General features: G+C 47.1%; 1 protein-coding gene across 2 annotated transcripts in view; it reads left to right on the top strand.

Moving 5' to 3' along the window:
• Positions 1-27,615, top strand: part of LOC146863604 (uncharacterized) — a 426,298-nt gene that overhangs the window by 385,920 nt on the left and 12,763 nt on the right. For both annotated transcript variants that reach the window (XM_085627625.1, XM_085627626.1), the window contains exon 8: positions 22,918-23,154. In XM_085627625.1, coding sequence (XP_085483751.1) covers positions 22,918-23,154 — 237 coding nt within the window. The remainder of the gene's footprint in view (positions 1-22,917; positions 23,155-27,615) is intronic.

Raw genomic sequence — 27,615 nt, 5'->3', positions numbered from 1 at the left:
TGTAAAGCGCTCCGAAACTTTCGGGTCAAGTCCGCTGTATATAAAAACTGCAATAGAAATAAGAGTGTCATTTAATTTGTTTTTTGTGTAAATATCCTTTTATACTTATTCTATCCACATGATAATTCTATTATCTTTCTAGCATTGCTTCATGTTAGAAACGGGGGTCTCTAGTTGGCAAGGGCTTGCACCTTTGTCCAAGTAGGGACCCTTCTTCCTAATCAGGGTAAGGAAGTTACACTCCTAAAATAACCCCTGCTCACCCCCTTGGTAGCTTGGCCAGAGCAGTCAGGCTTATCTCAGAGGCAGCGTGTAAAGCATTTGCACATAACCAGTAGTAATACAGTGAAAGCACTACAAAAGGACACCACACCAGTTTATAAAAATATCCAATATTTTCATATATCTAAAACAAGACCAAAACGACAAAATATCTGACATGGAGCACTTTAAAATTTGCACTGAGTAACTTGAAAAATGCAGCTCCCTAAAGTCGGTAGCTCTGTCCAGGGCTACCGCAATAACGAAAACGACAGAATCCAACAGTTCCTGTTGAACGCGTCACAGCGGGTCGGCAATAAGATCGACTGACTCCTAAAGAGTACCTTTTTCATTGCAACCAGATGTGGCAAGCATCACGGTTGCGATACGAAGCGTAGAGGTACTCTGTGCGGTGTCCTCAGGTCGCTGTGCAGGCCACAGCTCGGTGACAGTCGTCCAGCAGCATCGGTGAGACCAGGGCTGCGGGGCAAAGTGGGGCGGTGCCCGATGCAGTGCTGACAGATCTTGGTGCAGGCGACCGGGCGGGTTGAAGAGCAGCGATGGTATTGGTGAGACCAGGGGGGCGTGGTGAAGGGGAGGCAGTGAGGAATGCAGTGCCCACAGCTCACAGAGCAAGCAGCGGCTCGGTGGCCTTGGCGTCGGTCGGTCGTCATCAGTGGAACCACGGTTGCAGTGCAAGATGTAGCAGTGCCCTCTGTGGTGCCTTCAGGACACAGCGACAGAGTCGGCTGCTTTTCCTCTTCTGCGGCAACTGAAACCCACGGTTCCAGAGGCGGTGCTCAGAGGTGAGTAAAGTCTCCGCTGTCCCTGAGACTTCGTGACTAGGAGGCAAACTCGGTTATAAGCCCTTGGAGATACTCAGCAACACGTTAGAGACATTTCAGTCCAGTCCTTAACACTGCTTAAGGCAGAAGCAACAACTGCAGGCCAACCCAGCAAAGCGACAAAACAGCAAAGGGGCAGTACTTCTCCTGGCAGCTTATCCAGCTCTTCTTCTTGGCAGGCTCCTTGATTCCAGCGAGTTCTAAAGTTCGGGGGTCTGGCCCCCAATATTTGAACTGCATTTCTCTTTGGCAGATAGTGTCTGTGTTCAGTAAAACCCAGTTCTGTGCTCTCTGGCCCAGCTTCCTGGCAGGAGGTGGAGACAGCATTATCCAGGGCAGACCAGCCCATTCAGGTGCAAGGAAATCTCCTTCCACTATTCTAAATGCAGACCAGGCCTATTCGGGTGCTAGTGAAAACACCTACCACTACTCTGAATGCAGCCCAGGTCCATTCAGCCCAGCCATGACTCATCCAGGAAAGGCAGGACTTACCTCAACCCCCCCCCCCTTACCATGGCTGTCTGAAGAGAAGGCACATCCCCAGGCCCTGTCACTCCAAACCCAGACAGTCAATCCACAAACCGAGCAGAGGCACACAGGATGATTAGGCAAGAAACTACTTACTTTCTAAAAGTGGTATTTTCTGACAAGAACATAAAAATCATCTTTACTAAAAGGTGCATTTTTACATTTCCCGCATACTAAACCCCATTTTCAGATCTTGTCCTAATTATAAGTTATGCTTATAAGATGTTATAAGTAGACTCCCATTCTATTCTATGGGACACATAGCCTTTCCAAAGTGAGAAAGGAAATAATTGACTATCAGGACATGTCACACACCAGTCACACCACTAACTTACACACCACCCTGCTCACAAGGGTACCTTGGGCCTACCCTAGGGTTGACATATATGTAATAAAAGAGAATGGTTAGGGCCTGGCAAGTGGGTACATTTGCCAGGTCGACATGGCAGTTCCAAACGGCACGCAGACCCTGCAGTGGCAGGTTGGAGATCACGTTTCAGGGCTACTCATGTGGGTGGCACAATCGGTGCTGCAGGCCCACTAGTAGCATTTGAATTACAGGCCCTGGCACACTCAGTGGGGCAGATTTACAAGCCCCTTGCGCCTCATTTATGCCGCCATTGCGTCACTTTTGTGACGCAGCGGCGGCGCAAATCCTGCGCCATGGTGCGGGGTACTTACAACGTGACGCATCTGGGAGATGCGTCACGTTGTAAAGTCCTGCGTCACATGTAGGCGTTCCTGCGCAGGGGGGGGGGCGTTCCAGCGCAGGAACACCTCCTAAAAGTGGCTGAGTGAAATCTACAAGATTTCACTCAGTCACTTTTGAGCCCATGCTGCGTCAAAACCCTGCGTCTGCCTGAAGCAGGCGTAAGGATTGACGCAGCATTAACTAGATAGGGCATCCCAGAGCCTTGCTGGAGCTGCGTCGCGCTTGCGACGCAACTCCAGCAATGCGCCACTTTTATGGCACAGATGCGTCACGCATCTGTGCCGTTTTTGCCCCATGGTGCACCGCATTGTAAATGCGGCGCATCCATGGTGGCGGAGCTGTGGCGCACAATAACTGGCACATCGCTGCTGATATGCTGGGATGCACCAGTTTTTGTAAATGTGCCCCAGTGTGCTTTACTAGGGGCTTACCAGTAAATCAAATATGCCAAACATGGAAACACCAAACCATAATAACAATTTACAACAGGAGCACTTGCACTTTCACACTAAAGAGCAGTGAGAAAGAGTGCAGAGGCACTAAACCAGCAAAAACAGAGTCAAAACCAGGAGGTCAGAAAGCAAAAAGACAGGGGATACATGCCAAAAGATGCCAGGTCTAACATTTCAGTTAAGTCTGGACTGGATAATCAAATAACCAAAGTTTGATTTTAAATAGAACATCTGTTTTGTAATCACTAATAACTTCATCTACTTCAATTTTATGTGTTGGGAGTGATCTCGCAATATTTGCATCTCATTGATGATTGAGCTCTAAAGCATTTTTCTGAGTTGTTTCCTTAGAGCTCCATCTCTTACTTTCTGGAGAGTTAAATATATCTTTAGAATCCTCCAAATATTTTCTCTTGTAAGTGTTCTCTTACCCAGTTCTGATATGTCCAGGGTTCGGCTGTGGCATGTTCCAGTTGCAGACTCGCAGCAAAGGGCTTCAACCCTCCACTGACCAGCACATATCCAATGGATTGGAAGAAAGTGCGGCTAGCGCCTAGTTCCCAGAACGACCCTTAAAAACGCAGCCCTGGTCGCAGTCTTTGGTGGAGAGTCGCTTCTTACACCCAACAATGTCCTCCCCACAGCCACCGCAGTATCCCAGGGCTGGTAACATTTGCAACACCTCTCTTGATTCTCCACTAAAGCGCTAGTGCGATTGGAGGTACAATCAAATATCGTGAGCAGTTAATCGACCTTATCAGGGATCCAGTTCAAGGTAAGAACTGTGGGAATGCCACGAGAAGCAGCAGTCGGTGGGTAGAGTGGCCAGCAGTGGGTAAGACGCTCTGGTATTTTCTATTTTTAATTAATTTATGTGTTTGATATCATGCCAATTAGGCAACACAAACTGCACTTCTCATGACATAGCCATAAAAAGATAAAATTCTGCGAGATTCATAAAATCACCAATCAAGACTTCTGATATTTACAGACAAGCATATCCCTCCACTTGGGGACTGTAGGGCAGAATCCCTGGACCCAAGTACAAAATATCATCCCCCCTAGGCTGATACAGATGACCGGAGGCAAAGACAAGCCTCAAATCCTGAACTAGAGGAGTGTAGACACGTAGGGGCTTATTTACGAGCCCCCTGCGCCACCGAGCGTCACTTTTGTGACTCGAATGGCACAGATTACAAACTCAGATCTATGAGGCGCACAAAGCCACTCTGCGTGACTTTGGATGGCCTCATAGATATGGAGTAAGGCAGTGTAAATCGCTACGTCGCCTTACTCTGCACCCCAGAGGTGTTCTATGCGCTTTGCGGTAGCTTTTCCCACACAACACCCACGAATGTTGATGCTTCCCCAGATTTACAAGAGCGTGTAAACCAGGGCACGTGTCAAATCCTTGCACTTCCCGAGGTGAGGCGTGAGGATGAAAAATTTATTTATTTCTCCTTGGTATTTCATCTGTCTATGTGTGCTGCACATGTGGAAAGAGGAAAACACCTTTTAGGATTGTTTCTGTACAGGAAGGTGTCCTGAATTGGTGCTGGCCAGCCAAAACGGTAGCAGTGCCGGGAGAAAGGATAGGAATGCATCGGATTGCTTGAATACGGTGCAGTCAGCGCAGCAAGATGACTTGCTGCGCTGCACTACGCCACATCCATGTAAAGAAGGGCCATGAAGCTGAAACAGATAATTACAGTGCAAACCCAGTCCCCAGTACAGCACCCACGGTGCCAAAGCGGGCACAACCAGGTCCTAGAAATGCCCCCGAGTATGCACTATGGAAGCAAATGGAAGCAAATTTTGCACATGCATCAGTTTTGAAAGATGGAGGCCTAATAAAAACATGCAGAGCGAACGACCAACAAGCCTCGAGGCACTATTCACTGGCCCTTTGGGTAGGCTGATCTCAAGCCTTGAGGCACTACTCACTGACCCCATGAGCAGGCCGAAATCAAGCCTCGAGGCACTATTCACTGACCCTATGGGCAGGCCAAACTGAAGCCTCAAGGCACTATTCACTGACCCTTTGGGCAGGCCGAACTCAAGCCTCAAGGCATTATTCACTGACTCCATGGGCAGGCCGAACTCAAGCCTCAAGGCACTATTCACTGACCCTTTGGGCAGGCCAAACTCAAGGCACTGTTCACTGACCCCATGGGCAGGCCGAACTCAAGGCTCAAGGCACTAGTCACTGACCCTATGGGCTGGACCAACTCAAGCCTCGAGGCACTATTCACTGACCCCATGAGCAGGCCAAACTCAAGCCTTGAGGCACTATTCACTGACCCTATGGGCTTATGGGCCAGACCAACTCAAGCCTCGAGGCACTATTCACTGACCCTTTGGGCAACCCAAACTCAAGGCACCATTCACTGACTCTATGGGCAGGCCTAACTCAAGCCTCGAGGCACTATTCACTGACCCCATGGGCAGGCTGAAATCAAGCCTCAAGGCACTATTCACTGACCCTTTGGGAAGGCCGAACTCAAGCCTCGAGGTACTATTCACTGACCCCATGGGCAGGCTGAACTCAAGCCTCGACGCACTATTCACTGACCCTATGGGCCAGACCAACTCAAGCCTCAAGGCACTATTCACTGACCCTTTGGGCCAGACCAACCATTTTTTCTGAGGTTTGTTGCAATAACTTGTAGATGATTAATATTTATCTCTGACAAAACCTCTCAACTATAAATAACAGATTTACGATTTTCGCATTGGGCTCCTCTCTCAGAACTTCTACTGGCTTGTGACTCAAAGCTTCATCAAGTCTTTGTGCACCTGACCACCTCTCAACCACCACGTACACTCCATGGGCCGCCTCCTTCCTTTTGAACCTTCACTTGGCTGGAGTGATCTTCAGGTCATCTCCTATCTGTCATGTGAGGAAGCATCAAGCTGCCTCTGCAGACCAGCCGGCATCAGCTCTCATCACACTGTGTCATCCTCAGAGAATGGGGCAGACATGGTCTCCGCCCCAGGTTGGGAGTGAAGACGCTCTGGGTAAGAGTCACGCTTGCGGGGATCCCTCTCACGCTCGATGGTCATTGCCAGGAGGCCGGGAAGGGGCTTGTTCTGGATTCCTTTAGACTGGCAGAGAGTCACGCATGCGGGGATCCCTCTCACGCTCGATGGTCATTGCCAGGAGGCTGGGAAGGGGTCGTTCTGGATTCCTCTGGACTAGCAGAAGGATTTAAAAGAGATCTAGTTTCAGACCTGTAAGGAGTGGGTATTTGAGTTTCCTAGCTGGAAAGGCTGCAGCGCCCGCCGTCTCACCACAATCCCAGGTACCGTCCTTACCAAGCACCCTGCATACTTCATGCGCATGCACACTGCCGCCAGAGTAAGGACAGTGGGAACAAAGAGGCACGGAGAAGAAATTCTGTGCTCGAATCGTTGCATTTATTAAGGCTTTATACCTGTCTCAAGGCTTCACAGCATCTTCGTTCCCCCTGGATCGGCGCATTCTAAAACAAAACAAGAGGAGAACACTCTTCCTCCATTCACAGAGAAAACAAGAGGAAAGAATCTAGTGCGCTAATTAGACATCAACAACACTCTAGTTTTAGGCAATGTTGGAAATGGGGATTCTGGCTGGCCAGCTAATGCCCCAGGCAGAACCCGCCGGCCACCCTAGTCCGGGCAAGTAATTTGCACAGCAAAGACACTCTGCGCTCACCCTCTGGCAGCTTAGCACAGAGCAGGCAGGCTTACCATCAGAGGCAGTGTGTAAAGCGTTTGTGCAACTCACTCACACTGAAACACAATGAACACCAAAAAAGAGACTCCACACAGGATTATATGGAAATATATGTCGTATATATTGTACATAATATGACATAAATCATAAATACTGTGCATGTTTTGCAAATCCTCAGATAGTACTTGTTATCCTGACAATGCAAGAATCGAAACGACATTGCATCATAACATCAGCGCATGCTTAGGGCATGAAATGCAGCAATTTATGAAAAAGCACATGAATCATTACATGAGTGCAAGTACTGTAATGTCATTTAGAGACAAACCACATGACCCATCATGAAACCATAGGGCACAGCACACCTGCGCTCTTATTCATCATTATACCGTAACTAGGCACCAAGCATAGGCACCTCCGTGCCTATTACACGTGATACGGTAAAATCAGGCCGATTCCTAGCGGCTACCATGGACCTCAGCCGAGGCTTCACCCCGGGATGCTAACAACCGATCCACGCTCTGTCCCTTGGGAATTTAAAATAGCTGGATTCAAAGTCCCACGGCCAGTTCTGGGCTGCCCACTGGAGTCCTTCTAGATCCCACAAGAACGGGGAGGGAGACAGCCAACTAGTCCCTTGAGAGCACTGGGGCACAAAGAGCAGGCAGGTAGCAGGTCATCACTCAGAGTTGATTGTAGCAGAGTGGCAGTGCTTTGAGCAACTCAGCAGGCAGCAGGCCAGCACAACAGAGCAAAGTAGTCCAAGTGGTGGTTCCTCCTGGCAGCACAGCAGTCCTTTGGCATGTTACAAGCCCCATGCAGTGTCTAAAAAAAATTAGGATCAGATCCCCTATACTTGTACAATAAAATGTCTTTGTTCAAAGGATGACTTCAACGAGGTGCTTGGAAGTGCGCAATAATACCTTTCAACCCAGCCCTGGCTCCAGACATCAGTAGGGAGTAAATCAGTCCTTTGTGTAAGGGCAGGAAACAGCCTATATAAAAGTAAAGGGTGCGCAACCTCTCCCTCTCCCACCCCAGGAAGACCATCAGTATGGAGAGGAATTCAGATATAATCCCTGTCACACCCAGCCCTACCTGTGTTGTGGCTGTCTTGAAAGTATGCACAAAGTGAAGCTGTCACCCAGCTCAGACATGTATTGGAGTCAGGCTGCAAAGCACAGGGAGTCATAAGCACAGAGGAAGGGACACTTTCTAAAAGTGGCATTTCTAAAATATTAGTGTAAAATCCAACTACACCAGTAAACAGGATTTAACACCACTATTCTAAACATGCAAAACATGGCAACACCACTCCTTTCAGATCATATATTACCACTTACAAATATATAAGGGAACTCTCAAGCCTAGCCTAGAGAGGAGTAGGCCTCAAAGCAGTAAAAAATAGAATAGACTATTTGTCACTACGAGGACATTCCACACATAAAAGCACATGTCCTCCCTTTTACTTACACATCACCATGCCCAAAGGGCTACCTAGGGTCTACCTTAGGGGTGACTTATATGTAGTAAAAGGGGAGCTGTGGGCAGGATTACGCAGGTTAGAGGCATGCTTCGACTCACTTACATCCCGGCTTAATCGCATGCTAGACGGGCTGTAGATATGATTATCCTTACCTGGGATGTCCGGGGATTAATTAACCCTCATACAGGTGAACCGGTGCTATCATATCCTATCTGACACAGTATTAAAGAAGCGTTCTTGCAAGTAACACACCTGTCTCCACAGTCAACCCCCGTTTTTACTACATCATGGGGCCCACACCGTTATTTAGCTAGCTACAGCTCCTATTCCAGGGAAGTCTGCATACTTATACACAAGCCCCTCCCTTTTATGCACCATAGTACTATCGCTGACACTCAAGCCCGCTACCTTTTGGTGACAGGGAGTATGCTGGAGAGGCAAATTAACTTCCTGAATTTATAAGCTCCAAACACTGATGAATCCCTCATTTATCAGTCCACGGCCACCCTCTTAGACAAGTTTGATGCAGACACTATTTTAGTGAGTGGCGACTTGAACCTCCTTCTGAATCCCGCCATAGACTCCTCCAGTGCTGGCCCAGAAATCAAGCTGAGTTCATTAGGTACCCTTCAGGATATGATCCACACACATGTCCAAAGGGACGTGTGGCACACACGTCACCCCGCGATTCCTTGCTACACCTTTTACTCCGTGCCCCACTTGCTGTGGACTCGGTTGGATTACTGGTTCCTTTCAGCAACTGATAGCCCCTGGCTACCAGACATACAGGTATGACCCCACACATTATCTGACCACGTGCCAGTTAGGGTCTTACTCACACTCCCATATGACGGGGTTGCGAGAGTCATTGGTCCCTCCCTCGATGGCTTCATTCGATGCAGTGTTCTGCTCTGCACTCCACAATGCCATCACTGATATTTTTTATGCTCTTTAAGGCATATATTCACGGAATTTGCATTTCAAAACAAGCAGGGGTGCTATGCAATATCCGTGCAGGCTTGGCGTGCGTGGAGGCTGCACTCGCAGACATAGACGAGAAAAACACTCCTACATCCTCCCCGTCATCCCTGCATGAATGCTCCATTTTGTTGGAAGACTCTTACGACTTGGCCGATATGGAGGTTAGTTTCTCGGTAAATATGCATAGGAGCAAAAATATGGTGAGGGTGAACGCCCCGGACGAACATTAGCTTGCCTTTTTACAAATGACAACTAATGAGTTTATAATCACAAAACTGACATGTAATACAAATTGCTTTACACTCCTCGTCTTCCCTCTGTATCAACGGCCCGCCAGTCCTACCTTGAGGAGATTGCCATGGTCTGCCTTACTATGGGACAATCACAGCTCCTGAGTGGGCCATGTACAGCCGAGGAATTCGCACAAGCGATCGACTCCTTGGATAGCACAAAGGCCCCTGGCCTGAATGGCCTTAGAGGCACTTTTAATAAAGTGTACAAAAACACTTTGATTCCTCACTTACTGGAGGTGTACGTTGAGGCCCTCACCAATGGGGTTCTGCCCCCGCCCACCATACGTGCAGCAGCGATCTCCCTACTGCTTAGACCTGGGAAGGACCCCAAACATTGCTCCTCTTATCGGCCACTTTCCTTGCTCAACTTTGACAATAAAATTCTTGCGAAAGCGATGGCCGATAGGTGGTCATTATTGTTCGGCACAATATTGTCACCCGTACAGATGTGACTCGTACACCATTGGTTCACATTCACTTAGTCTTTGTGCCGTCTTTCTGTCCTAAATAGGATATCCCTGGATACCCCTGCAGGGGTCGCCCTTCTAGATACAGAGAAGGCATTCGACTCTCTGGAGTGGCCCTTTCTTCATTCTACCCTTCGGACACTTGGCGTCTCTTGCCTCTCGATTGTATTCAAGCCCATTTACAAATTAACGGCCTCATCACTAACCCCTTTGACATCACCCGAGGCACCAGACAGGGATTCCAACTATCGCCTTTATTATTTATTATAGCCATGGGCCCTTTGGTGTGTCACCTTCAAGAGAATCACATGTGCCGAGGCTTACGATTCACACCTGGGCCACCTCTGATGTCAATGTACGCTGATGACATACTTTTTTCATGCGGCGCTCTTCCTTCAATCTGACCTCTATGGTACCGGAGGTGGTCCGGTTTGGTGACCTCTCTGGCCTCTGTATTAACGGGGGAAATCTGAGCTGTTTCCCCTTTCTGATGTCACCAAGCCCCCTGCATGTGATTACCATTTCACGTGGTCCCCTGGCACCCCCAAATAACAGGGTTTGTTTTGAATAGAAAGAAAGGGCCGGGCATTCCTTTAAATTACAGCCTGGTCATGGACAGACTCTCCACCCAGATGGACCGCTGGATACAACGTCCTCTCTCCATGGCTGGCCACATAGCTGTTATAAGGATGACGACCCTTGCACGACCTTTTCCTATAGTTGGTGCGGGCTAGCCGCAGACCCCGAGTTGCTTGGGACACCCTTACTATCCCATATGATTGCGGTGGCGTTGCTGTTCCTGATTTTTGTTCCTATTTCCTGGTAGCCCAGCACCAATGTTCATACCATTTGTTTCCTCCCGTTGCCCGGCTGCCCTGTGCCAGGCCGGAACGAGAGCTGGCAGACCTCACCCCCTGAATGTCCTGTTGCCACAGGGCCTCAAATTGGACCCTAATGACCTCCAAACTTTATCCACAACTTGCTGGGCATGGCAAAAACTTAGCAGCACTCTGGGCTTTGACCTCTTATATTCCCCTGCCCTCCCCCTTTCCACGAGGGGTAACAGTACACGCCCCATCACTAGGGCCTGGCTTTGCGGCATGACCTATTGTGACCTAATGAGTGAGGTATGCTCTCCACTTCAGCCCCCCTCAACCCGTCCAAGGACGTTTGGCAACCTCGAAGATCCTCACAACTCTCTCTGCATCCAGACTCCCCGGTATCCGCCACTCGGGCTCCTGCGACTGTGGGACCCTTGGCCTTGTCCAGCCAAGGCGCCCGGGCGTTATCCTCGAGCACTTCCCCCTTCAACTCCCTTCTCAAAAGCTCTCTTTATCCACATGCATGCATTTCAGGGCTTCGGTGGTGCTGGCATCCGGCGTGTGTGCGACGTCGAGGGGTGCGGAGGATGGTTGGCAGTGTCGGCAGGAGAACTGGCCATGGGTGGTGTTCGAATGCATCTCAGGGAAAGACGTCCTCACTTTAGCACTCCAGTGCGGAAAATCCGCATTGAATCAGGTACGAACTTGGTAGCTTAGTTCATTGCTTGTTTAATTCATATTCAATTCATATGATTATATGAAGAGTATGATAAAGCTCATAATGTTAATGGTTATACAGTCCACAAAGAGGTTCACACATGTGTTTTCATTGATTAAGCAAACCAATTTTTCAAATGTCCCCGATGCATTTCGGGACTCGCCCTTTGTCAGGGGGATTCTACAAAAAAAACAAATGTAGGAGGACATAAGGCTGTGGTCCAGGATATGTCAACGCTTAAGAAACTAAGATAGAATAGGAAGTGGTGAGTGTGTGGTAAACATGCGCGAGCAACCTGTGCTTGGTAGTGAACGTGGAATACCAGATTTTTAGAAATTAAACTGGGGCTTGTGAAATGGTGCTCGGTGATAATCCTCGGTGCATAAAAATCGGAACACAAGAGTGAAGGAAACTCATTGTATAAGGTAAATAATGAAGTGAATCAGAAAGAACCGCACGCGGGTACGCTAGTGTTTACCAAAGGCGGAAACGTGAACAGTTCGAAAGATATTTTCCACAACGTGCACGTGATATAATTAAAGCACTCAAATGAGAAAATACGGCAGGGAATAATCAGAGTTACCTGGCTGGTTTCAATAACGTGAGTGTACGAAAACCTCGTCCGAATGAGTGTATTTCGTGCGGCTTAAACCCCGGAACTAAATACTATGTATCCGGAAGTGATAAACGGCGTAACCTTCGAGAATAAGTCATGTGACTGCTAGAGTGAGAAGAAATACTTACGTGTGTCTTTAGAAACCATGGTAACCTTAAGAAACGGTGAATGAGAAATAAACAATTGTAAACAATCTTCGGTGTGTCGTGGCGCGTAAAGAGGTAGGAGGAAAATGAAAAATTAAGCGCTACCTAAGAATATGAAATAAGTTGGAAGAAGGAAAATACAGAGGTGTAAATTGCGACAGATGGAGAAAACAAGTGTTCACAGTACAACTATTTACAAATAACAGCTAAATTCAAAACGTTCATTTAACCCATGCGGGTAAACAGAGTTCAGTCTATTTATCCAGAACAACTCGCGTTGTAGTAGGAAGGCGCCATTGTCTCTCCCTCTTTGGATCTTGACTTGTTCTAGAATCAAAAACCTCAGTTGACTGCAGTTATGATTTTGTTCAGAGAAATGTTTTGCGATGGTAGATTTCATGTTCTTGGTTCGGATGTTGCTTTTATGCTCTTGTTTTCATTTTTCTTTCTGTTTTGCCCACGTAAGGCAGTCCACATGGGCACTTGAGTAAGTACACCACGTTACTGGTATCGCAAGAGGCTGTAACTTTAAGTTTGATGGGTGTTCCTTTCGAGGGATGCATGAAAGATGTACCCTTAATGATGTTATTGCATCCGCCACAATTTAGACAAGGAATGGTTCCTTTGTGTGATTTATCGGAGTTCAGAGGGCTCCTGTTCAAAAGTTGTTGAAGATTTTGTGTTCGCTGGTAAGCGAAAATTGGCGGGTGGTCAAAAATCCCTTTGAAATCTGGTTCCGATTGTAATAGAGGCCAATATTTTCTGATGGTTGTCTTAATTTTTTGACTTTGTTTGGAAAATTTAGAAACGAAAACTAGTCTTGAATCATTGGGATCCTTAGGGGTTTGAGTTTGTAGTAAGTCTGTGCGATTCTTAGTTTTTGCTCTGTTAACAGCTTCTTCTAGAATGGGGGCGGGGTATGCTCTCTTCCTGAATTTGTCTATCAAAAGGCGACTCTGTTCTTGAAATATCTCCTCTGTGGATGAAATGCGTTTAATCCTCAGTAATTGAGAATATGGGAGATGTTTTTTTAGTGATTTTTGGTGGAAACTTGAGAAATGCAGTAAATTATTGCGGTCGGTGATTTTGGTAAATACTGATGTGGTTAACTGATTATTGTGTATAGTAATGTCCACGTCCAAAAATGTGATGTGATTCAGGTTGATTTCGTGGGTAAATTGAATTTGTTCGTTGATAGAGTTGAGATGTGTTATCTGTGTCAATAGCTCAGTCTGGGTACCTTTCCAAATAAGGAAGATGTCATCGATGTATCTGTGAAACATCAGTAAATTGTTAGACCATGCTTCTTGGGTAAGGATGTGATCTAGCTCAAAACGATGCATAAAAAGATTGGCATATGCTGGAGCAGCACAATTTCCCATAGATGTTCCAGACAGTTGGATGTAGTAGTTGTTATTCCACAAGAAGTAACTATGGTATAAGGTAAAATGGATCAATTCGAGTAGAAAAACTTTCATGTCTTGGTCCTTGTCGGTGTTGATCAAGAAGGATTCTATGGCTTGTATACCAAGGTCATGCGGAATAGAAGTGTACAACGACTTGACATCGATGGTACAAAGGCAAAGGTGTTCGTAATTTTGGACATTTAAATGATTCAATTTGATAAGAAAGTCCGTTGTATCTTTCAAGTATGTAGACATTGACTGAACCAATGGTTGTAGGTGTTTGTCTATATATTTTCCAATGGGTTCATGGATGGTATTCCTGGTACTTACAATGGGTCTGAATGGTGGTTTCTCAAGATTTTTGTGAATTTTTGGTATCATATATAGATAGGGAACATTGGGATTTTTTGCGATAAGGAAACGCTTATCTCTGTCATTAATGGTGCCCTGGTGTAGAGCTTTGTTGATGATAGTCAATAGGATGAGAGAAAATTCCTTAGTAGGGTCTGACTCCAATTTCAAATAAGTATCTTGCTCACTTACATGTATTTCTACGTTCGCCGTGTAAAAAGCAGTGTCCAATATCACAAGAGCTCCTCCTTTATCTGCCTTACAAAATGTAATGTCTTTGTCCATTGCTAATTGATTGATGATGTTGCGTTCGTTCAGTGACAAATTGCTGATTTTTGATTGCTTATCGAGGAATACCTTTTTTAGCTCATTACCTACGATTAACTCAAAATTATCCAGAATTTTGTGACTGATGGGAGCCATAAATTTGCTTTTCGGACGTAGATCTAAAAGTGTTCCTTTGTCCTGAGTCGTAGTTGGTTCAATAACATTTGTAAAGAAATGTTTGAGTCGAAGATTACGCATGAATTTAAACAAACATATTTGTGTTTCCAAATCATTTGTGTTGTACGTAGGTACGAAAAAAGTCCCTTTTTGTAATGTGTGGATTTGTTGAGGTGTCAAAGATTTTTTTGAGATGTTGATGACTAGGTTTTCTGGCTTCTTGTTGATTTTGCTATGGGTGTATCTCTGGTTCTTATGTTTTGACCTCCTGGTTCGTCTCGTACATTTGAACCTCTTCCTAAAAAAGGAATCGGTTCATTAGGAATATCTGTAGAGGTTGAGGGTTGGCTGTCACTTGGGCCCCCAGCTTGCTTAGGCGTGGTTCTTCGAGGTTGTGTTTGTGAGTCATCAGATGAGGTTGTTTCCCCGTCGGTGGAACGGCTGTATGGTCTTTGTTGTCTACGAGTGGCGTATACTTCAGCCCATGAATACACCTCTCCTAATTTATAATCCACAGTATCTCTCTTGAACTTGCGTAATTTTCTTTCGTTGATTTCTTTTTGGTACTTGTCAAGTTGATTGTTGATGTCTTCAAGCGTTTTGGACATTTCCTCTGGAGAAATTTTATCACTCAGGTCTTTTTTGAGTTGCGTAACTTCTTTCTCTAATTCTTCCAGGAGAATGGATAGTTCTTCGACTATGAGAAGAATGAGGTCTAAGGAACATTTGTTTAGTATAGCGTACCATCGGTCTGTAAATCTCGTATTATTTTTGCAAAGAGTTGACTTTAGAGGAATATGTAATCCTCTGGGTATGCGTTGGACTTTATGGTAGCGGATTAGGGTACTGGCATGCAGTCTCTGGTTGATCTCTCGTTTAGCTGTAAATAAAAGTTGTCTGATGATTGATTGGGTTGAAGCTGTATTCGCGGTGAGACATTCTGGATCCTGGATCAAAGCGTATAACCTGTTGGTTTCTTCGGCAGTAAAACCAAAAGTGTCTGCTCTGTTCGCTCTCACATTAGCAATATCCTCATAAGACATGTTTGAAGGTTATAGAGGTGCAAACCGTGTTGATTAGAAGAATATATTGATACTGATAAGGAACGGTTGCACTCACAATTATATGATGATAAGTGTTTTACCTAAAACACTTATCATCGTATAATTGTGAGTGCAACCGTTCCTTATCAGTATCATGGGTGGTGTTCGGCATAGACAGCTGGCAGTTGTTGTTCCTTCCAGGGTTGAGTGCGTGGAGGGCAGCTGGCTCGTAGCGGTGGGTGGTTGGGTATCCAGGGTCCCTAGCGCTGGTCACGGTTGGGTCACGGGCGGGCGCAGACGAGTTTGGCTTTGGCGCGCCTTCGGTTCACCAGCAGTACCCGCTGTGCGCAACCATCATTAAAGAAGGAAGGGGGAGGGACGCGCAGCTGGGAGGCGGGAGCGGGTAAGCAGGGGGGAGGGGCCGCAGAGGCAGCAGCGGCGGGAAAGGGCAGGGAGGGCACAACAACGGCACAAGTATGGAGGAAAACAGTACAAACAGGTAATAATACAACAGAATAGGAAAAGACAATTTACAGGCACAAAAACAAAAGACAGACAACAGACATAAAAACGGGCACAGACACAGGACAGGCAGCAGCAGACCAGCAGAAGAGCAAGGCTCTCCCACTGGACCACCAGGAATGAGACGCAGGCAGGAGCCTGCGGGTGGAGGGGGGCCTTGAACACCTACCAGCTAAGGTGAATGGGGTTCAGCAGCAGCGGCACAACAACGGAGCGGCGGGAGGGGCCCCTGACCTTCCTTTGTCATGGGGTGCTCCAGGAGTGGTGCAGAGAAGTAGCTTTCAGCCTTGCACTGCCTATCATTCTGTGGCAAGGGATGTGATAGAGAATATCTAAACCGTTATTTTCTACTGAGAAGGTCTGCTGTGTGAACCATCCTAAACTCGATATATATTTTCTGCTAAAATGTAGCATACCGTTTAAAAGTATTCATCGGGTGGTTAGAAGTTAGGAAGTGCTAACCATGTTACAAACGGTCAAATTGTTTTTGCTGTCGGTCTCAGACATTACTACATTTACTTTCTCATTCTGCGTTGGTGGTGTTCATAGTTAATGCACTAGACGGGTTTTTTAAATAAACACTTTGAAATTCCTCCTGTTTCATAGTACTATTTTGAGTGTGTTACTCATTTATTGAAGAGGGCTTGGGGTTCCACTCTGTCCCTGAACACATCTGGTGGGATTAATGACTAGAACACACTGCCTGCCTGGTATTGATCAGTGGGATGTGTATGAGTCACAGTCCAAGTGGATCACTCTTTCGTGTTGGTGCATTGAACTGAGTCCTTGCACCAGGGGGTTAGAAATCCTAAGCCCTACGTCTCTGGAGGGGGCACCCCAGATCTTAACCCTTTCAGGGGTCTACCAACACTTTAAAAAGTAAATACCTGCTTTGTTCTTCTGATGCCTCTTGTGCCGGGGCATGGCTAACACTAGTGCAGCTGGTGCAGTGGCCACAAGGCCTCAGGCTGTGAGGGGCCGTCTGCTTCCCTAATATGACTATATTTTACTACTCCCCTAGAGGGGATTGGAACCACTTTTCTTGCTTGCATTTCTCTACAGCTCCATTAATTCTCCAGCAGTTGAAGTAAACGGAATATTTCTAATTGCCTCCTGGATCGACGTGGAACTGCCCTTTGCTCCTCTTCACTGCTTCCTGTGCCAGCAACTCGCCGGACCCGCTGCCCGGGTCCCGCAGCGCGCCTGATCGTCGCGGGAGTTGTTTAAAGGGGCTGCTTGTCAACTGGGGTGAGTGATTGTGGACTTGGGCTGCGAGCAGCGGGGACTCCATTGTCCAGGAGTCCCTGCGAGCCCAATTAGTTACACCTGGGCTGCTCTCCCTGGCCGCCACGCCCCCCCGCCCACGGGAGTAAAAGAGGACTGCTATCTTTCAACCAGTGGGATTCTATTTGCCTCCTGGATCGACGTGGGACTGCCCTTTGCTCCTCTTCACTGCTTCCTGTGCCAGCAACTCGCCGGACCCGCTGCGCGGGTCCCGCAGCGCGCCTGATCGTCGCGGGAGTTGTTTAAAGGGTCTGCTTGTCAACTGGGGTGAGTGATTGTGGACTTGGGCTGCGAGCAGCGGGGACTCCATTGTCCAGGAGTCCCTGCGAGCCCAATTAGTTACACATGGGCTGCTCTCCCTGGCCGCCACGCCCCCCCGCCCACGGGAGTAAAAGAGGACTGCTATCTTTCAACCAGTGGGATTCTATTTGCCTCCTGGATCGACGTGGGACTGCCCTTTGCTCCTCTTCACTGCTTCCTGTGCCAGCAACTCGCCGGATCGTCACGGGAGTTGTTTAAAGGGGCTGCTTGTCAACTGGGGTGAGTGATTGTGGACTTGGGCTGCGAGCAGCGGGGACTCCATTGTCCAGGAGTCCCTGCGAGCCCAATTAGTTACACCTGGGCTGCTCTCCCTGGCCGCCACGCCCCCTCGCCCAAGCATCTCCCTAATTTATGAGTACAGCTCCCCGCTGCGCGGGAGCGCCCGGGGCTAAGCCCGGGCAAAGGGCGGGCCGTCTGTGGACGTCCGGGGCCAGAGGAGGCCGGGCTGGGCCACGGATTTTGGTTCGCCGCCCTCGTCGCTTGCATTCCCTATGTCCAAGTGAGACTCTTATACAGTGCGGACTCTGTTTGTTGATGTATTAGTGTGAACATTGTAGCCTCGTATCTCTGTTTTCTAGTATTAAGTTATCTTTACCTTGCTGCTGTTTTATCGCTTTAAAATCCTTGGCAAGGGGTTGTTACCTGGTATTAACTATGCCTCATGCAAACCATCATAAGTTTACTCCTGGGGCAGGCACAATTGATAATTACCTGGTCAAAATTGTTAATAAAATTAACAATGATCGGAGAGCCTCACTCGGCAGAGGGAGTCCATCTGCCTCTTCCGAAACTGCCTTTAATTCCTTGGTGGACAGCCCAGGAGATGACACACTTGGCCTGGGTAATCGGGTGGTCACAGTGGCTGAAGCACAGGTTCATTCTGAGCCCCAAGAGGAACACCTCGACATATCTACTGTTGATATAGAGGAAGCCCCGCCTATTCCCAGACCAGTGAGAGCCTGTAGGAAACAACAAGTTAAACGCGGGTGCAAGCATAGTAAAAAAAGAGCGGAAGCTTCTCTTCCAGCTCAAGATAGCTGTGCTGCTGGAAATCCCCCCCAGGAAGGAAATAATGCAGCTTGTATAAATCTATCCCCGGAGCAATTTGCTTTATTAGTATGTACTCTAGAAGCCAAATTTGAGGCCAAGTTAGCTGAGTACACCCAATCCCTAGTGCTCCAACTAGATATTGTTAACTCGGAAGTTAAGAGACTTGGAGCTTTGGTAGCGACTCACCTGGCTACGGCTGAAAAAGTTATGGCACCTGTAAAGGGTTCTGCTGGAGCCGTGCAGGGAACTATTCAAGGTATCCTGCAGCAGCCCACCCAGCAAATTACTGCACCCGTAATTGTCCCCCCTGCCTCTATGCCATTAAATGGTCCTATAAAACATTCCTTTTCAGACCCAGAGGGTTCCCCAAGCTCTAGACAGGGAAGAAAAAATGGTTTTATAAATCTTCCCCCTGACTGTGCACCATACGTGTCCCCCCTCCAGATAGCCACTTTGCACAGTCTCATGAGGAATCGCACGAGTCACTAAAAAACAAAACAGTGTCGTGGCTTAACAGAAGATGTGGCTTCCCGATTAATTTCTCAGATCAAATTCTATCAACTAGAAGGACCAATTGGATTGGCCCGTCACGAAAGAACTGTAGTGGGGATTGCATAATAGTAAACTTTAAATACCCCCAACATGTCGCTACAGTTCTGCTACGGGCAGCTTCACTGGTCTGTGACACTAACAGCGTTTGTGCGCCCTCTGGGTTATTTTTACACGCATTTAATTAAAGCGCCCCTGATTCATGTGAGACTTAGACCATTCACTTTCAGTGAGCCTCGGGCCCCTGTAGTCTCTCAGATCTATGATGTTGATAACCCTTGTAGGACCGATTCTAACATCATCTCCCATAATACATTTGAGGTACTCTCGGGCCTAGAGGCTTGTGACTGACGCGAGGACTTGGAGGGCCAGGGAAGGGATAGCTCGGGTGAATTGGGATATACGGGACCTGCACAAGCAACAATGAGTAGTGAAGACTCCCAACCCAATTCTGCTAGTATCGCCACAGACAGGGGGGGAAAGGTAAAGTTGTTAAGCTGGAACATTGCGGGTTTGCGGTCAAAAAGGGATGATAACGGCTGGTTAACTTTTATTAAACAGTATGATATTGTTGCTTTCCAAGAGACATGGGATAAGGAATGTGACTTTTGGATTGACGGTTATACATCCTACTTTGTTCCTGCTCTGAGCTCGACAGCAGGGAGAGACAGAGGAGGTCTTATGTTCCTGGTTTCATAATTGTCTCATACTGGAAGCAAGCTTGGCAAATAATATTAAGTTAATTCTTATCAATTGCTATAATTCACAGCAAGGGGAGTTCCCTAATGAGCACATCCATTTTCTGTCAAACTTTTTAGAAACCTATAAGGTAAATCATACCACTTTTTGTCATTATATCCTGATGGGAGATTTTAATGTGCACTTATGTGATCTAAACTGCCATTATAGAGATAATGATGGCCCAGATTTCACATCCCCTCAGCATTTTGAACATAGTTCTAAGGGGGAAGCATTGGAGATTCTCTTGTCTAATAATGAGTTGTATGAGGCAGGGTTCTTCGATAAGAGTAACCGTGTTCCTACGTATAATGCTAGGGATTGTGAATCCATCATAGATTATATTTTTTTATCCCCAGAACTCTTAAGATACGTGATTTTTTATAATACCATTCGCTCTTCTTTTAGTGACCACAACCCGGTGGCAATTGTTTTGGTTAACGGTTTTTCCCTCATGGACAATACTGTCTTGCCACCTGTCACAGTTGATGTAAAAGCTAAAGATCAGGGGAGGAGGTTAAATTGGAGCAAGGTCACCCCCGAAGACTTTTTACACTCTATTATAACAAAGGTCGGACCGGATTTAAACATATGTTCAGATCCACTTCATTATGGTGGGGATGTAATTGCTTCCTATGAAGCTATTTGCTCTCAAGTGGCCAAGGACCTCACAATTAATAGCCGAGTGGTTAAAAATAAACCTGCATTTGGTTGGTTCAACCATAATTGTACTAAAGCCCATAGTTTACTTAAAAAGGCTCTTAATGATAGTCCTAGGAATAAATGGCTAGTTACTCAGCTTAGGAAAGAGTACGCACAAGCAATACAGGCTTGGAAAAAGGAAATTAAACAAGATGCGTGGGCGGCCTTAATGGACAATGCTATCTTGAAAGATAGTTCTAACTTTTGGGCAATTATCAATACTCCTTTGTTATCTGGCACCCAGAACTCTGTATTAGAACTTAACATCTCAGAGGAGGACTGGTTATGCCACTTTGAAAAAATTTATGGAAGTAACATAGAGTTGGAAACCTTTGAGATACCAATTTCTAATCCTCCCATGACATCGGTTAGCTTTAACATAGAGGAGGTGGAGAAAGCAATTGAGGGAACGGCTGGGCGCAAGGCGCCAGGCCCTGATGGAGTGCCCTCTGATATGTTCAAGGCTAACCTTAAGTACTGGGCCAAAATTTTGATGAACGTTTTTAATACTGCGGCTGCTACAGCTTTCCCGAAGTCATGGTCCCGTTCAATCATAATCCCCGTGTTTAAGAAGGGCCAAAGGGGAGATCCCAGATGCTATAGGCCTATATCCTTGCTGGACTCCTCAATTAAAATCCTAGGAAAGGTTATTTTAGCTAGGCTAACGAACTGGGCCACAGAGAAAGGTATAATAACTAACGCCCAGTATGGCTTTAAATCTGGGAGGGGCACAGAGGACCAATGTCTTAACTTACATTTAATCGTATCGAAATACACGAAAGCTGTAGGGGGCTCGATCTTTCGAGGTTTCATGGACCTGTCCACGGCTTTTGATCTGGTTAACAGGTCAAAGCTTTGGTCTATGCTTTTGGAACTGGGACTTTACCGGCCCCTTGTGGATTTTTTGGCCAACCTACACAAAGACCTGAGAGCTTCAATAAGGATGACTCAGGAGGGAAAATGTACCGCTAGCTTTAAATCTGGAAGAGGGGTGCGCCAAGGCTGCATCCTTGCCCCGATGTTATTCACATTGTATATAAACTCCTTGGAAGATAATCTGCTAACAGCTACTCCTGACATTCCGCGTATGGGAGGAACACCCATCCCTGTACTCCTCTACGCGGGTGACGTAGTTTTATTGGCACGGACTCCTCTCGGTTTACAAAGATTACAAGATTCCTTTGGGGATTTTATGAAATCATTGGATCTTGTGGTCAATAATGGTAAATCGCATATTATGTCATTAGGTAAGGGAAAAAACCATGTTAAAACCTTTTACTGCGGCGGGGAAGTAATTTCCAGAGTGAAAGTGTTTACATACTTGGGAGTTGTTTTCGATGAAAAAGGATCCTGGGTACCGCAACTCTCGACAAAGGTAAATGCTGTGAGAAATTCCTCTGCTGCAATATTGGGTTTTGCAAAAAGACTAGGAGGAAAGCCCTGTGAGGCTATCTTAGCTATTTATCAGGCTAAAACTATTTCAATTGCCAGGTATGGGGCTGCAATATGGGGGTACATTAAAGCTAATCCCATACAAAGAGAAGAAAATAAATTTTTACGTTCCTTACTCGGCCTCCCACAATCTGCTGCGACCCATTCGGTCCATCTAGAGCTGGGGATTGGTTACATTTTGGACATAATAAAAATTGCCCCAATCCTGTTATGGATCAGAATTTGGTCAAATCCGAATCTCATGCTAAATCATAAAATCTTGAAGGATTGTATTAAACTTGATAACACTAAGGAAATCCAGTGGCTGTCCTACATTAAAACGTCAACTAAGCAATTAGTGCGCCCATAGATATTTACCAATCCTGAAGGCTTATGTAAAGCTGACTTAAAGTGGGTCAAAATAAATTATATTAAGCATAGTGAAGCTGAGCGAGAAGCCCAGGAGTTAAGTAAACCTTCAGTCAGGGCTCACTTCCTGCTTATTTTGTCCTTGACCATACGACCTTATTTGTCTACTGTTATGAATTCTTTTCATAGATGGTTACTGACAAAATTTCGTTTTAATCAGATTCACCTAGTATTAAGTGATTCACAGGGTTGGTTTAGGCCGGAAGACATGACTCCTTGTAAATGTGATAACTTCTCTCTCCAAGATACCATGCACTTTATGTTTTTTTGCCCCCTGTATCTTGAAGCAAGAAAAAGGTTTATGTTCCCAATACTGAAAGAGAAAGCCTTTATACAGACCAAACCTGCATTACTGTTTTTACAATTAATGGAATCCCCTGTAACCATGTTTGGTGTTGCTAGCTTTCTCGTTGCATCTATTAGGAGTAGGAGGAATAGACATGCTGCTTTACTGGAGGAAACTAATTAGTTTTTATAAGTTTATTGCCTGTGATTAACTGTTTTTTAACAATGAAAATGTTTTCAACAGTTTTTTATTGTATTGTATACTTTTATGATTTTAAATAAAGTGGTTTTTGACTGATTGATTTGATATACTCCATACAGAGTCTCGACGTCCACCGTCCGAGGGGATAATGACCAGCTCCTAGTCGAAGCTCAGTACATCCCTCCAAAGGCTTCGATCCTGCAGGCAGCACAGCGTTCACCCAGCAGTCAGAACCCCCTGATAGTGCGCGCCCTGCAGGACGCCACTGGAAGCACACTGCTAGCGGTCAACGTGCTGTACGACCACTGCTGGGCCTCGCTGGCCAACGACTACAGCAGACCCGCTGCTAGGACCAGGTGAGTGAGATCTTCCACCTTTGAACGAACGTGGAGCTCCGACGCTTGCAATGTCTCACTCAAAGAGGACATGGTTATGTGTGTGCTGAACTGTAAGGAAGGACTTGTGTGTATGTTTGGAATCTTAACAAAGAACCTACTATTGGGAGCAGTGCGACGAGGAGACGTAAGTATATATGGAGCATGCTCAGGGGAGGAGACGTCTGATATTAGGAACAGCGCTAGGAGGAGGAGACGTCTGATATTAGGAACAGTGCAAGGAAGAGGAGACGTCTGATATTAGGAACAAGTCTAGGAGAAGGAGACGTCTGATATTAGGAACAGTGCTAGGAGGAGGCGACGTCTGATATTAGGAACAAGTCTAGGAGAAGGACACGTCTGATATTAGGAACAGTGCTAGGAGGAGGAGACGTCTGATATTAGGAACAGTGCAAGAATGAGGAGACGTCTGATATTAGGATGAGAGCTTGGCGGAAGAGACGTCTGATATTAAGAACAGTGCTAGGAGGAGGAGACGTCTTATATTAAGAACAGTGCAAGGAAAAGGAGACATCCAATATTAGGAACAGGTTCAGGGGAGGAGACGTCTGATATTAGGAACAGCGTAAGGAAGAGGAGACGTCTAATATTAGGATGAGAGCTTGGAGGAGGAGACGTCTGATATTAGTAACAGTGATAGGAGGAGCAGACATCTAATATCTGTGTCCCTGTCATGCTGTAAAGATGCTGTTTAACATACAGGGTTTGTTGGGGACAGTGCTTGTTTAGTACTTTCACTTTCCTAAACAATTGTCTGTTCGAGTCACAGTGGCTAGCTAGTAAGGTCCTCAAGTCTCCTTGTGAGTTGTTCTTTTCAGGGGTCTTCCTGTCTCCCGAGTGGACAATGGGTTGTATTTACCCAGTATTAATCTTGATTTCTGCGCACTGGAGGAAGTGGCGCAGAGCACACACCAAACTTTCTTTAGGTTATCAACTCTCCTCCAGGCCGTTCAGAGCGCATCTTCCCAGGCTTCAGGATAGCACAGAAGAGAGGCTGGCATTAGCTGGGCAGGCTGTACTGTAGCCAGGAAAGCACAGAAGAGAGGCTGGCATTAGCTGGGCAGGCTGTACTGTGGCCAGGAAAGCACAGAAGAGAGGCTGGCATCAGCTGGGCAGGCTGTACAGTGGCCAGGAAAGCACAGAAGAGAAGCTGGCATCAGCTGGGCAGGCTGTACAGTGGCCAGGAAAGCACAGAAGAGAAGCTGGCATCAGCTGGGCAGGCTGTACAGTGGCCAGGAAAGCACAGAAGAGAGGCTGCTGGCATCAGTTGGGCCGGCTGTACAGTGGCCAGGAAAGCACAGAAGAGAGGCTGGTACCAGCTGGGCAGGCTGCACAGTGGCCAGGATAGCACAGAAGAGAGGCTGGCATCAGCTGGGCAGGCTGTACAGTGGCCAGGAAAGCACAGAATAGAGGCTGGCATCAGCTTAGCAGGCTGCACAGTGGCCAGAAAAGCACAGAAGAGAGGCTGGTATCAGCTGGAAAGGCTGTATTGTGGCCAGGAAAGCACAGATGATTGGCTGGCATCAGCTAAGCCACCTGTACAGTGGTCAGGAAAGCACAAAAGAGAGGCTGGCATCAGCTGGGTAGGCTGTACAGTGGCCAGGAAAGCACAGAAGAGAGGCTGGCATCAACTGGGCAGGCTGTACAGTGGCCAGGAAAGCACAGAAGAGAGGCTGGCATCAACTGGGCAGGTTGTACAGTGCCCATGAAAGCACAGAAGAGAGGCTGGCATCAGCTGGGCTAGCTTTACAGTGCCCATGAAAGCACAGAAGAGATTCAGGCATCAGCGGGTAGGCTGTACAGTGCCCCTGAAAGCACAGAAGAGAGTCAAGCATCAGCTGGGCAGGCTGTACAGTGGCCAGGACATTCCCAGTTTCTCTTGAGTCCTAGGGTAACGCCCAGCATAGTGACAAAGGGGTAAGAGACAGTCAGGCACTTTCACCTGGGGGACTTGGAAATTGAAGGAGACCCTTCTCTTCTTAAGCGTCCCCTTCGGATAGGTTACACATTGGCGACTTTGTTGTATTGATCTCTAATTGGCGGCCACCAGCAAGTCAAGGCTCATCACATCCGATCACAAGGGGGCAGTAGCTGACCCCTGAGCAGCCTACCTCTGCCATGAATATGTGGAGTCTCTTCAGTGGATGTGAAGGCTGAGTACCTGGGGAAACGAATGGCAGACTAGAAAGTCAAGCGTAGGTTAGCTGGCACAACTTCCTTAGCATCCCATAATGTGGGGTACATTTTGGGTGCTTACATTTGAATAAGATGAAAAGTATCCCCAGACCCCTTTAGGCACCCAGTGGTTGACCCATGTGGTGTAAATGTCCGTGTGAACACCTGGACTGCACTCCTTCTCCAGCGTTGTCTTTTGCGAGGTTAGCCCCCACTTTTTGCCTGATGTTGATGTGACTTCGACCTGTATGAGTGCTGCGGCCCTGCCAACCAGGGCCCCAACACCTGATCTCTTTCCCAAAAAATGTACCACGTTTGGCACGCTTCCGTTCCTCCTATAATTCCCTTGTAATTGGTACCCCTGGTACCTAAGGATCGGGGACAGACTAAGGTCTCCTAGGGACCCCCCCATGGACAAAGCGGCACTGCTATAACAGGCTACGTGTCTATAAGTCGAAGAAACCAAAGAGCCGACATCAATCAATCAAAAAGGGGTTTATAAAGCGTGACTACTTACCCGTGACGGTCTCAAGACGCGGGGGCTACTGGTCCCTCTGGGTGTGGAGGATCAATCGAAGAGCCAGGTCTTCAGGTCCTTCTTGATTTGGGTCGGTGACGCGGATTGCCTGGGGTGCAGGGGCAGGGTGTTCCCGGTCTTGGTGGCGAGGTAGGAGAAAGAACTTCCTCCATTCTGGTCTTGTGAATCCTGGGGACGGGTGCAATGGGTGGAGCGGAGTTGTCTGGCGGGTACGTGGAATGCGAGGCGGTGCTTCAGATATGCTGGTCCTATGTTGTGGAGAGATTTATAGGTATGTGTGAGGAGCTTGAAGGTGATTCTCTTGTTGACTGGGAGCCCTGTGTTTAAATCGAAGGAAAATGGAGAGCAGTTGCGCCCCATTACTAGTCGCACAACAACATCCTTCAGTACTCCAAAGACTCCATTTTTGATTTAACAATCCATTTTAATCAAAGAAACTTCATATTTTGTCAAATGTTTATTTATAACTTTCTTCATCCACACATGCAAGGCCTCATGTTTTCCCATCGCCTCAAATGCAAAAGACAAGCTACCCAGGCCTTTCTCTTTAGCAAGTGTGGATACATTATACATAAGCCCAATGCATTTCGGGCTCAATAGCCCTTCGGCATGGGTAATTTTATACTCTTCATCCTGTGCTTCATAGTGAAAACAGCCTCAGCTGCTTCCCTTGCCTCCATCGTAAAAGTGCACAAACATGTTTATGCGCATGTGCCAGTGGCGCCGGGCACGGACAAAGTCTGCACGTGGGAGGTCATTATTTATGCCTAGAGCAAACAAGAACATTTGAAAGAAAGCTGGTGTGCATTCTATCACTTATCTAGACACAGCCCTGTGTGCCGTACCTTAATAGCCCTACGGCAGGGTGCACTATACCTCGGGTGAGGCCCCTCCTCGTGAGCAGGGGTGCCCCTACATTGTCCGGTCCATGCTGGGACAATTGTGCCCAAGGAAGCCATAAAGAGCACATGGGCTGGATGCCCCTCGTCACGAGTTTCCCAGCGTCATGATGGCTTCACTGACGCAAGGGATCTTGATACCAAGCATCTTGTCTTAATTAATGAATCCTAGCTGGTCCCAGTGGTGGATTTATTATTACATTCTCAGAGGAGATCCTTCAAGAGAACCCCTTGAAACCTACCAACCACTGGTGTGGATCCTGTCTGGTTGTAGCCAGTTGTTTCGGGACCCAGAGCTCTCCAGATTCAGAGACAATGCGTGTCTGGGCAGAGGTGGTCACACCTTCCCCCCCCCCTGCAGGATCTGCCTCAGGAGAAGTGGGGGCTTCAAAGGCCCTGCCAGCTTTAAACCCTGCCCCCCAGCCTCCGCTGTTAGAAGCAGAATGTGACCCCCCCAGTCCTGCCTCACTTGTTGGTAGGAGGATTGGCAGGAAAATTAGGTAAATTAGGAGGTGTGTCTACCTCCCACCTGTACCCACCCTCAGGTGGAACAGGTGAGGTAGACCCCACTTTTGGCTATCCGTGATCTTGAAGATCAGTATAGTAGTCTGCCAGGAGTCAGGGTATGCCCGCCCCCCACATGAGGTGAGCATAAAGAGGGTGTAGGCACCCTGCCTGTAAGCAGCCCATTGGCTACTGCCTGGCCTCCCCTAAAAGCGCCCCTAAATTTAGTATTTAGGATGCTTCCCAAGAACCTGACTTCATATTCAATGGAGCAAAAGAAGACAATGGAAAAAGAACGCTGAAGGA

Source organism: Triturus cristatus, chromosome 2_1, assembly GCF_964204655.1.
Source record: "Triturus cristatus chromosome 2_1, aTriCri1.1, whole genome shotgun sequence".
In the NCBI taxonomy this organism is placed as follows: domain Eukaryota; kingdom Metazoa; phylum Chordata; class Amphibia; order Caudata; family Salamandridae; genus Triturus; species Triturus cristatus.
The sequence above is the reverse complement of the archived record's forward strand: the minus strand, read 5'-3'. Positions and strand labels throughout refer to the sequence as shown.